This window comes from Eumetopias jubatus, unplaced genomic scaffold, assembly GCF_037043125.1.
Source record: "Eumetopias jubatus isolate StellerSeaLion01/CBP00866 unplaced genomic scaffold, mEumJub1_p1.0 scaffold_91, whole genome shotgun sequence".
Classification (NCBI taxonomy): Eukaryota; Metazoa; Chordata; class Mammalia; order Carnivora; family Otariidae; genus Eumetopias; species Eumetopias jubatus.
The window spans coordinates 686269-698974 of record NW_028274897.1 but is presented as its reverse complement, the minus strand read 5'-3'; the positions used below and the strand labels follow the sequence as shown (position 1 = coordinate 698974).

The 12706-nt window shown below is 39.1% G+C and overlaps 1 protein-coding gene across 1 annotated transcript in view; it reads right to left on the bottom strand.

Annotated features, from left to right (window-relative positions):
- LOC148161696 (phospholipid-transporting ATPase ABCA3-like) overlaps positions 1–12706 on the bottom strand; it is a 172160-nt gene that overhangs the window by 13461 nt on the left and 145993 nt on the right. The window contains exons 27-28 of the mRNA XM_088020630.1: positions 1403–1590; positions 176–346 (exon numbers count right to left, since the gene is read on the bottom strand). Of these exons, the coding sequence (XP_087876756.1) occupies positions 176–346; positions 1403–1590 (359 nt within the window). The remainder of the gene's footprint in view (positions 1–175; positions 347–1402; positions 1591–12706) is intronic.

The window sequence follows — 12706 nt, the reverse complement described above, 5'->3', positions numbered from 1 at the left end:
CATTCTTAATTATTTAACTCAACAAAGATTTGTGGTCATTCCATTCATTAGTACTAAGGTGGAAATCACATACCTATGCAAATTTACTGTCAATATTCCTAACCCCAAATAATTCTTGCATATAAGCCACTATCATACTTGCCAACCCTCATTCAAGCATCCAAATGAGTCACACCTATGGGAAGTTATAATGATGGCTTTGCCACTTTCACGTGTCCATGTCACAGCATCCCAGAGCAGGTGTCGGGCTACAGGGTCCATGCCAGTTGATGGCTCGTCCAGCAAAATGAGTGAGGTCTTTCCCATTAGGGCAATAGCAGTACTCAGCCTACGTTTGGTTCCTCCACTTTATGGTCATAGAAGGAGAGAAAATTTAGGGGAAAGGGAAGTTATATAAATTAGTAACTTATAGGACAGAGCACAAACATATCCACAAACATGTAATATAGAATTCCACAATGCGGATTAGTTGTACTTCAATAAGTTAGCAAACCCAGTACAGGTGTATATACCAATTAATTTTCTTTCTTTTTTAAATTTAATTTAATTTTATTATGTTATGTTAGTCACCATACAGTACATCATTAGTTTTTGATGTAGTGATCCACGATTCATTGTTTTCATATAACACCCAGTGCTGCATGCAGTACATGCCCTCCTTAATACCCATCACCGGGCTAACCCACCCCCCACCCCCCTCCCCTCTAAAACCCTCAGTTTGTTTCTCAGAGTCCATTTCATTTGAAATGTAGATGAGTGACTTTTTTTAAAAAAAATCATTTGAGACACAGAGATACAGAGAGAGAGAGAGAGAGAGCACGAGCAGGGGGAGAAGCAGAGGGAGAGGGAGAAGCAAGCTCCCTGCTGAGCCAGGAGCCCGATGGGGGCTTGATCCCAGGACCCTGGGATCACGACCTGAGCCAAAGGCAGACACTTAACCATCTGAGCCACTCAGGTGCCCCTGTAGATGAATGATTTTATGTAACTGATTTTAGGTACACTATCAGGGGCATTTGTTTACTTGTGCTTAGGGTACCATGATTTCCCAAGTATAAAAATCTACCATAATTCAAGGGACCTAGATTCCTTCTTTCTTGGGAGACAACCATATGGACACTCGGAAGAATAATATAATCTCTTTTGAGATTTAGAGGCTACAGTTCAAATAGAACTGGGATATTTAGTTCCATCTCTGCAAAGGAAAGACATGGAACTACATTGATTTGTCTTATTACTATTACCTGAAACCTAGCAACTTGTGAGATAGTTTTACAATTAGATAATTGTGTGACAGAGGGACCTGGGTGGAGCTGTGCTCATTTATTTCAAACATCAGAAACATAGGGAAGCATGTCAACATTAATGGCAGCAACAAAAAGATCATCATAATGAAATGACTCACCTGTAGGTTCTGATAAGCTTGTCAGCATGGGGTTCCAGTTGCACTGAACTCAACCATCTATTCACATACAGCTGAATTTGGGGCTCAGAGACTCCCCATAATCTGGCACACATGATCATTATTTCCCGACCAGTCATGTATTCCAGCAATGCATCAGATTGAGGACAATAGCCAACTCTTGACTTCACCTGATTATGAGAATTGTCTTAATAAGGACCCAAGTCATCTATCCCGCTGAGCATCCCTGGATGAGATAGAAGACCACAGTCCTCCAGGCCATGTCTCTAAGAATCTTACCAAGAATTTTTCTTTTCTAAAGCCTACACAGCGATGGCTGCTGGATCTATTGTAATAAGTTGGAATAACAGGTTCCTCAATTCACTTTTAATGATCTTGGGAATGAAAAAGTTAAAATCCCGGAGCCCACTGAATTTGGAGGAGTATTAGAATATGAGATTCTCTCCTCATTAATAAGAAACTCTAAAGGACATGGCCACCATGGAAGTTTTTTGCACTGGGTACAACTTACACATTTGTAGATCTTGTTTCACAGTAAGGCTGAACCAGAAGCAAAGCCTTTCCCCACTCCCACAAACAGGAGAATGCAATGAGTGTTGTTTTCCCAATAACCAACCCTTTAATGGATTTGCATTCAGAGGCACACAGACAAGAGAAAAAGATAACATCATTTTATTAAAATTAATTAAAGTTAAAAATAGTTAAAATTATTCTAAATACTTCAAATTCATACCTTTTCCTCTGAGATTTTATTAATTAATTTACAGTAATCCCAGGTTGTTTACACCCCTAATCTCTTGCCAGAAATCAAAATAAACCCTTTCTTCTATTCTAGGTATAAAATTATTCTCCCATCTAATTTTGAAAGTAAATGAGCTTCATACAACCATAACTCAATGAACAAAGAAAAAGATAACCATGAATGCCATCAGTAGAAACAATACTCACGAGAAACATATTTGAAATGACTTCAGATATTGGGATTATCAGATCAAATGTGCAAATGATTGTGCAAATGATACATTTTTAAAACTTAAAAATATATTAATAAAAAAATGAAGCTGGAGGTATCACAATTCCAAATTTCAAGTTGTACTACATCTTGTAGTAGTAATCAAAACACTGTGATACTGGCACAAAAACAGACACATAGATAAACGGAACAGGATAGAAGCCCAGAAACAAACCCATGATTATATGGTCAATTAATCTTTGACAAAAGAGACAAGAATATACAATGGGACAAAAACAGTCTCCAGCCTCTTCAACAAATGGTGTTGGGAAAACTGGACAGCTACATGCAAAAGAATGAAAATGGACTACTTTCTTTCACCACACACAAAAATAAACTCAAAATGGATTAAAGACCTAAATGTGAGACCCAAAACCATAAAATTCTTAGAAGAGAACACAGGCAATAATTTCTTTGACATTGGCCACAGCAAGATTTTTCTAGATATGTCTCCTGAGACAAGGGAAATAAAAGCAAAAATATAATATTGGGACCACATTAAAATAGAAAGCTTCTGCACAGTGAAGGAAACAACAAAACTAAAAGACAACCTACTGAATGCGAGAAGATATTTGCAAATGACATATACAATAAAGGGTTAGTATCCAAAATATGTAAAAAAGAACAAAATATGTAAAGAACTTATACAACTCAACACCCAGAAACCAAATAATCCAATAAAAAATGGGCAGAAGACATGAACAGACATTTCTCCAAAGAAAACATCCAGATGGCCAACAGGCACATGAAAAGATGCTTAACATCACTCATCATCAACGAAATGCAAATCAAAACCACAGTGAGGTATCATCTCACAGCTGTCAGAATGGTTAAAATAAACCACACAAGAAACAACAGGTGCTGAAGAGGGTGTGGAGAAAGGAAAACCCTCCTGCACTGTTGGTGAGAATGGAAACTGGTACAGCCACTGTGGAAAACAGTATGGAGTTTCCTCAAAAAATTAAAAATAGAACTACCCTATGATTGATCCAGTAATTCCACCACTGGGTATTTACCCCAAAGAGAGAAAAACACAATTCAAATGGATAAATGCACCCCAATGTTTATTGTAGCATTATTTACAATAGCCAAATTATGGAGGCAGCCCAACTGTCCATTGACTGATGAATGGATAAAGAAGTGGTATATACATATATATACAATGGAATATTACTCAGTCATTTCAAAGAATTTCAAAGAATGAAATCTTGCCATTTGCAACAACATGGATGGATCTAGAGAGTATAATGCTAAGTGAAACAAGTCAGAGAAAGACAAATACCATATGATTTCATTTCATATGCAGAACTTAAGAAACAAACAAACAAAAGGGAAAAGAGGGAGAGAAACAAACCAAGAAACAGACTCTTAACTATAGAGGACAAATTGATGGTTATCAGAGGGGAGGTAGGTGGGGGATGGGTGAAATAGATGATGGCAATGAAAAGTACACTTATCATGATGAGCATTGAATTATGTATGGAATTGCTGCATCACTATATTGTCCACCTGAAACTGATATTATACTGTATGCTAACCATACTAGAATTAAAATTAAAAACTTTATAAAATTTAAAAAATCTTTATGAAAAAGAAAAGGATAAAGTCACTCGGATATTTTAGGAATGAACCATATATAACACCTAAAAACTAAAAATAAATAATAAATAAAGCATGTTACAAACTTTGTGAATGCATTTGACAGCAATTTAATGACAATGGAAGAAATTAACTTAGCCTGGAGATTAGGTAATAAGAAAGCACCTAGGATGCAGCACAAAAATTAACAAAAATGGGGAATCATGAAAGTGAGAGATACATTGGAAATATCTGGATAGCTGAACTTGCAGAAGGAGAGAAAGAAAGGAACAGGAGAAATAGTTGAGGAAATCGTAAGTGAAAATGATCCAGAACCAATTAAAGATACCAATTGATAAATTGAAGAATGTCAACACATTCCAAGCAGGACAAAATTTTAAAAGATTCATATCTAAATATTTCATGTTGAAGCTTATGTAAAACAAAGAAAATATAAAAGGCAGCTACAGAGAAAAGAAAGATTATCTAAAAGGAATATCAGACTGAGCTAATTTCTCAAAAGTAGATGGAAACTATGGATGGTGAAATAACAGCTCAATTTGCTAAAGAAAAATAATGGCAAACCTCAAATTCTATAAACAATGAAAATATCTTTTGTCAATGAGGGTAAATAAGAGGTATTTACAGGTAAAAACAAAACATGAATAAGAAAATTTGCCTGTGAGTTTCAGATTGAGAATCTGCAACTGCCATTTCTATTCCATGCTGAGGAGAGGTTCTAGCCATTGTAATAAGGTAAGAAAAAAAAAAGCATAGGGTTGGAAAGGAAAATAAACCTTTGTTATCTGGAGCAGTCAATGATTTATAAGTAAACATTCCAATATAATTTATAGATAAATATTAGAATTAAGAGAATTTAGTAATTTTGTTCAATACAAGTTCAATATTTAAAAATCAGTTGCACTCAGGGTGCCTGGCTGGCTCAGTTGGTTAAGCATTAGGTTCTTGATTTCAGCTCAAGTGATGATCTCAGGGTCCTGGGATCCAGCCCCACGTTGGGCTCTGTGCTCAATGGGGAGTCTGCTTCTCTCCCTCTCTCTCTGCCTCTCCCCTTGCTCACACACACACTCTAAAATAAACAAATAAATCTTTTAAAAAAATCAGTTACACTCAATAGACCACCAGCACATAAAAAATATAAAATCATTTAAATATTAAAACATAATATATATAGAAATAAATTGCACACAGTATTATTGCTTCTTGATCTTATATCCAAAGAAGCTGAATTCTCTGTTTAGTGTAAAATTCCTATACAACTTTAAAACCATTATTCTGAGACATTTAATGAGATCCAACACATGGAAAGATATGTTCACTACAAGTATGTCAATCTTCTGGAATCCCACTTAAAATCCCAGGATTTTTATGCAAAGATAAGCTAATTCCTCAATTCATCTATAATTTAATTTTTGTTTAATTTTTTAAAAAAGATTTATTTATTTTTTTGAGAGAGATCACGAGCAAGGGGAGGGGCAGAGATAGAGGGAGAGAGAAAATCCTCAAGCAGACTCCCCACTGAGCTTGGACCCCCAATCCGGGGCTTCATCCCAGGACCAAGAGATCATGGTCTTAGCCAAAATCAAGAGTTGGATGCTTAACTGACTGAGCCACCCAGGAGCTCCTCAGTAGAATTTTTTTTTTAAATTTTTTTATTGTTATGTTAATCACCATATATTACATCATTAGTTTTTAGTGCAGTGTTCCATGATTCATTGTTTGTTCATAACACCCAGTGCTCCATGCAGAACGTGCCCTCCTCAATACCCATCACCAGGCTAACCCATCCCCCTACCCCCCTCCCCTCTAGAACCCTCAGTTTGTTTTTCAGAGTCCATCATCTCTCATGGTTCGTCTCCCCCTCTGACATACTCCCCTTCTCTTCCTCTCCTGTTATCTTCTTCTTTATCTTTTTTCTTAACATATGTTGCGTTATTTGTTTCAGAAGTACAGATCTGTGATTCAACAGTCTTGCACAATTCACAGCGCTCACCGTAGCACATACCCTCCCCAATGTCTATCACCCAGCCACCCCATCCCTCCCACCCCCAACCACTCCAGTAACACTCAGTTTCTTTCCTGAGATTAAGAATTCCTCATATCAGTGAGGTCATGTGATACATGTCTTTCTCTGATTGACTTATTTCACTCAGCATAACACCCTCCAGTTCCATCCACGTCGTTGCAAATGGCAAGATCTCATTCCTTTTGATGGCTGCATAATATTCCATTGTGTATATATACCACCTCTTCTTTATCCATTCATCTGTCAATGGGCATCTTGGCTCTTTCCACAGTTTGGCTATGGTGGACATTGCTGCTATAAACATTGGGGTACACGTACCCCTTCGGGTCCCTACATTTGTATCTTTGTGGTAAATACCCAGTAGTGCAATTGCTGGATCGAACGGTAGCTCTAATTTCAACTGTTTGAGGAACCTCCGTACTGTTTTCCAGAGTGGTTGCACCAGCTTGCATTCCCACCAACAGTGTAGGAGGGTTCCCCTTTCTCCACATCCCCGCCAACATCTGTCGTTCCCTGACTTGTTAATTTTAGCCATTCTGACGGGTGTGAGGTGGTATCTCATTGAGGTTTTGATTTGGATTTCCCTGATGCCGAGCGATGTTGAGCACTTTTTCATGTGCCTGTTGGCCATTTGGATGTCTTCTTTGGAGAAATGTCTGTTCATGTCTTCTGCCCATTTCTTGATTGGATTATTTGTTCTTTGGGTGTTGAGTTGGATAAGTTCTTTATAGATTTTGGATACTAGCCCTTTATCTGATATGTCATTTGCAAATATTTTCTCCCATTCTGTCGGTTGTCTTTTGGTTTTGTGGACTGTTTCTTTTGCTGTGCAGAAGCTTTTTATCTTGATGAAATCCCAATAGTTCATTTTTGCCCTGGCTTCCCGTGCCTTTGGCGATGTTTCTAGGAAGAAGTTGCTGCGGCTAAGGTCGAAAATGTTGCTACCTGTGTTTTCCTTTAGGATTTGGATGGACTCCTGTCTCACGTTTAGGTCTTTCAACCATTTGGAGTCTATTTTTGTGTGTGGTGTAAGGAAATGGTCCAGTTTCATTCTTCTGCATGTGGCTGTCCAATTTTCCCAACACCATTTGTTGAAGAGACTGTCTTTTTTCCATTGGACATTCTTTCCTGCTTTGTCAAAAATAAGTTGACCATAGAGTTGAGGGTCCATTTCTGGGCTCTCGATTCTGTTCCATTGATCTATGTGTCTGTTTTTGTGCCAGTACCATACTGTCTTGATGATGACAGCTTTGTAATAGAGCTGGAAGTCCGGAATTGTGATGCCGCCAGCTTTGCTTTTCTTTTTCAGTATTCCTCTGGCTATTCGGGGTCTCTTCTGGTTCCATACAAATTTTAGGATTATTTGTTCCATTTCTTTGAAAAAAGTGGATGGTATTTTGATGGGGATTGCATTGAATGTGTAGATTGCTCTAGGTAGCATTGACATCTTCACAATGTTGATTCTCCCAATCCATGAGCATGGAACGTTTTTCCATTTCTTTGTGTCTTCTTCCATTTCTTTCCTGAGTATTTTATAGTTTTCTGAGTACAGATCCTTTGCCTCTTTGGTTAGATTTATTCCTAGGTATCTAATGGTTTTGGGTGCAATTGTAAATGGGATAGACTCCTTGATTTGTCTCTCTTCTGTCTTGTTGTTGGTGTATAGGAATGCCACTGATTTCTGTGCATTGATTTTATATCCTGCTACTTTACTGAATTCCTGTATGAGTTCTAGCAGTTTTGGGGTGGAGTCTTTTGGGTTTTCCACATACAGTATCATATCATCTGCAAAGAGTGAGAGTTTGACTTCCTCTTTGCCGATTTGGATGCCTTTGATTTCTTTTTGTTGTCTGATTGCTGTGGCTAGGACTTCTAATACTATGTTGAATAGCAGTGGTGATAGTGGACATCCCTGCCGCGTTCCTGACCTTAGGGGAAAAGCTCTCAGCCTTTCCCCATTGAGAATGATATTCGCTGTAGGTTTTTCATAGATGGTTTTTATGATATTGAGGTATGTACCCTCTATCCCTATACTCTGAAGAGTTTTGATCAAGAAAGGATGTTGTACTTTGTCAAATGCTTTTTCTGCATCTATTGAGAGGATCATATGATTCTTGTTCTTTCTTTTGTTAATGTATTGTATCACGTTGATTGATTTGCGGATGTTGAACCAGCCTTGCAGCCCAGGAATAAATCCCACTTGGTCGTGGTGAATAATCCTTTTAATGTACTGTTGGATCCTAGTGGCTAGTATTTTGGTGAGAATTTTTGCATCCATGTTCATCAAGGATATTGGTCTGTAATTCTCTTTTTTGATGGGGTCTTTGTCTGGTTTTGGGATCAAGGTAATGCTGGCCTCATAAAATGAGTTTGGAAGTTTCCCTTCCATTTCTATTTTTTGGAACAGTTTCAGGAGAATAGGTATTAATTCTTCTTGAAATGTCTGATAGAATTCCCCTGGGAAGCCATCTGGCCCTGGGCTTTTGTTTCTTGGGAGATTTTTGATGACTACTTCAATTTCCTTAGGGGTTATAGGTCTCTTCAGGTTTTCTATTTCTTCCTGGTTCAATTTTGGTAGTTGATACATCTCTAGGAATGCACCCATTTCTTCCAGGTTATCTAATTTGCTGGCATAGAGTTGCTCATAATATGTTCTTATACTTGTTTGTATTTCTTTGGTGTTGGTTGTGATCTCTCCTCTTTCATTCATGATTTTGTTGATTTGGGTCATTTCTCTTTTCTTTTTGATCAGTCTGGCCAGGGGTTTATCAATCTTGTTAATTCTTTCAAAGAACCAGCTCCTAGTTTCGTTGATCTGTTCTACTGTTCTTTTGGTTTCTAGTTCATTGATTTCTGCTCTGATCTTTATGATTTCTCTTCTCCTGCTGGGTTTAGGCTTTATTTGCTGTTCTTTCTCCAGCTCCTTTAGGTGTAGGCTTAGGTTGTGTATTTGAGACCTTTCTTGTTTCTTGAGAAAGGCTTGTATTGCTATATACTTTCCTCTCAGGACTGCCTTTGCTGTATCCCAAAGATTTTGAACAGTTGTGTTTTCATTTTCATTGGTTTCCATGAATTTTTTTAATTCTTCTTTAATTTCTTGGTTGACCCATTCATTCTTTAGTAGGATGCTCTTTAGCCTCCATGTATTTGAGTTCTTTCTGACTTTCCTCTTGTGGTTGAATTCTAGTTTCAAAGCATTGTGGTCTGAAAATATGCAGGGAATGATCCCAATCTTTTGGTACCGATTGAGATCTGATTTGTGACCTAGGATGTGATCAATTCTGGAGAATGTTCCATGGGCACTAGAGAAGAATGTGTATTCCGTTGCTTTGGGATGGAATGTTCCGAATATGTCTGTGAAGTCCATTTGGTCCAGTGTGTCATTTAAAGTCTTTATTTCCTTGTTGATCTTTTGCTTAGATGATCTGTCCATTTCAGTCGGGGGGTGTTAAAGTCCCCCACTATTATTGTATTGTTGTCAATGTGTTTCTTTGCTTTTGTTATTAATTGCCTTATATAATTGGCTGCTCCCATGTTCGGGGCATAGATATTTACAATTGTTAGATCTTCTTGGTGTATAGACCCTTTAAGTAGGATATAGTGTCCTTCCTCATCTCTTATTACAGTTTTTGTTTTAAAATCTAGTTTGTCTGATATAAGGATTGCCACCCCAGCTTTCTTTTGGTGTCCATTAGCATGGTAAATGGTTTTCCACCCCCTCACTTTCAATCTGGGGGTGTCTTTGGGTCTAAAATGAGTCTCTTGCAGACAGCATATTGATGGGTCTTGTTTTTTAATCCAATCTGATAGCCTGTGTCTTTTGATTGGGGCATTGAGCCCATTTACATTCAGGGTAACTATTGAAAGGTATGAATTTAGTGCCATTGTATTACCTGTAAGGTGACTGTTAACTGTCTGTTGTCTGTGTTCGTTTCTGCTCTTTGCTGCTTTTAGGTTCTCTCTTTGCTTAGAGGACCCCTCTCAATATTTCTTGGAGGGCTGGTTTCGTGTTTGCAAATTCCTTTAGTTTTTGTTTGTTCTGGAAGCTTTTTATCTCTCCTTCTATTTTCAATGAGAGCCTAGCTGGATATAGTATTCTTGGCTGCATATTTTTCTCGTTTAGTGCTCTGAAGATATCTTGCCAGTCCTTTCTGGCCTGCCAGGTCTCTGTGGATAGGTCTGTTGCCAATCTAATGTTTCTACCATTGTAGGTTACATATCTCTTCTCCCGAGCTGCTTTCAGGATTTTCTCTTTGTCTCTGAGACTCGTAAGTTTTACTATTAGATGTCGGGGTGTTGACCTATTTTTATTGATTTTGAGAGGGGTTCTCTGTGCCTCCTGGATTTTAATGCCTGTTTCCTTCCTCACATTAGGGAAGTTCTCTGCTATAATTTGCTCCAATATACCTTCTGCCCCCCTCTCTCTCTCTTCTTCTTCTGGGATCCCAATTATTCTAATGTTGTTTCGTCTTATCGTATCACTTATCTCTCGAATTCTGCCCTCGTGATCCTGTAGTTGTTTCTCTCTCTTTTTCTCAGCCTCTTTATTTTCCATCATTTGGTCTTCTATATCGCTGATTCTCTCTTCTGCCTCATTTATCCTAGCATTTAGTGCCCCCATTTTTGATTGCACCTCATCAATAGCCTTTTTGATTTCGATTTGGTTAGATTTTAGTTCTTTTATTTCTCCAGAAAGGGTTTCTCTAATAACTTCCACCCTTTTTTCAAGCCCAGCTAGTATCTTTAAAGTCATGATCTGAACTCTAGGTCCGACATCGTACTAATGTCCGTATTGAGTAGGTCCCTGGCTGACGGTACTACCTCTTGTTCTTTTTGCTGAGGTGATTTCTTTCGTCTTGTCATTTTGTCCAGAGGAGAACAGATGAATGAGAGCACAAAAGGCTAACAGGTTTACAACGTCCCCAGCAAATATACTGTATACAAATCAGAAAAGACCTGAAACCAGGGGAAAAGAAAGGGAAAGAAAGAAAAAAGAAAGAGAAAAAGAAAAAAAAAGAAAAAAAAGATAAAAACAAAAACAAAACAATTCAAAAAAGGCAGAATATGATCAAATATGATCAGGCTAGTGCATAGATCAGTGCCACACACTAGATTTTGGGCGTATTTTGGTCTGTTAGAAAAAAGTGCCTCCTAAAATTTTAAAGGAAGAAAGACATATATGTACAAAATAAGGATTGATACAATGAAGGGATGGAAGATGACTGTAAAGATGAAAATTATAAAAGATTTTATAAAAGGACTTGGTAAGATAAGTTGTTTGAAAAAAGAAAGAAGATTTAAGGAAAAAAAAAAAAGGAAAAAGGGAGAGAATGTGATCAGGCAGGAGACTAGGACAAAGCCATATACTAGTGATTTAGGGTATATTTTGATCTGTTAGAAGAAACTGTACCTCAAAATTTTAAAGAGAGAACAACTTATATATATATGCCAAAAAGAAGGGTAACTACTATGAAGGGATAAAATATGACTCTAAAAATGAAAAAAAAAATAAAAAATGTTTTTTTTTTTTTTAAAAGGGATTGATAAGATGTTGGTTGAAAAAGGGAAAAAGAAAAATAAAAAAAGTCAACAAAAATTAACTTTGATGAAATAATGAATCATGGTAAAAAAAAAAAAAAAAAGCCATGAATCTATTATGTGCAGTATTCCCCTAGCGCTGGAGTTCTCCTATTCTCCTTGATCGGTAAACTTGGTCTTGGCTTGCTGGCTGTTCGTGCTGATCTTCTGGGGGAGGGGCCTGTTGCTGTGGTTTCCAAATGTCTTTGCCGGAGGCAGAATTGCCCCGCCCTTGTCGGTCTGGGCTAAGGAAGCTGCTCCGGTTTGCTCTCAGGAGCTTTTGTTCCCTGCAAGCTCTCGGTACAGCTTTGGAGGACCTGGGCAGAAATGGTGGCCTCCCAATCTCCACTCGGAGGAGCTGAGAACTCGGGGCCCCGCCCCTCAGTGTGCCCCCAGAGAAAAGCAGTCACTTCCGTGTCCTCGGTCTCCGGCCGCACTCCGTGCTCACCCAGCCTGTGATCGAGCGTTGCTATCTCTGGCACCCGACCCCGCGGGGAGTCTCCAAACCCAGCAGATCCCTGCAGTGCGTTCCCGCACCGCTCCTCCCCGGGAAGGAAGGGGAGTCTCCCCGGATCTGCTGCCTGCTGGATCCCTGCTGGAGGAGCCGTGCCCCGACTGGGCCGCAGATCACAGTTTATGGCAACCCCGAGCTGAGAGCCCGCGACTCTGCTTCGTCTCTGCAGCCGGCTTCCCCGCTCTGATACCTGGGAGCTCTGCCGCACTCAGGCACCCCCGGTCTCTCTGTGACCCCAAGGGTCCTGAGACCGCACTGTCCGGGGAGGATTCCACCCCCCGCTTAGCCACTGCAGGGACGTCCCTCCGCCGAGCCAACTTCTAAAAGGTCCGATTTTGTGCTCCGCGGCTCTATGACTTGCCAGAAGCGGCCGGCGGAGGCCCCTCCCCCACCGTCTATCCTCCCGAATATCGCCTCAGATTCACTTCTCCGCATGCCCTACCTTCCAGTAAGTGGTCGCTTCTCTGTTTAGAGAGTTGTTGCTACTCTCCTGTTCGATCTCCTGTTGAGTTTGTAGGTGTTCAGAATGGTTTGATCCCTATTCAGCTGAATTCCTGA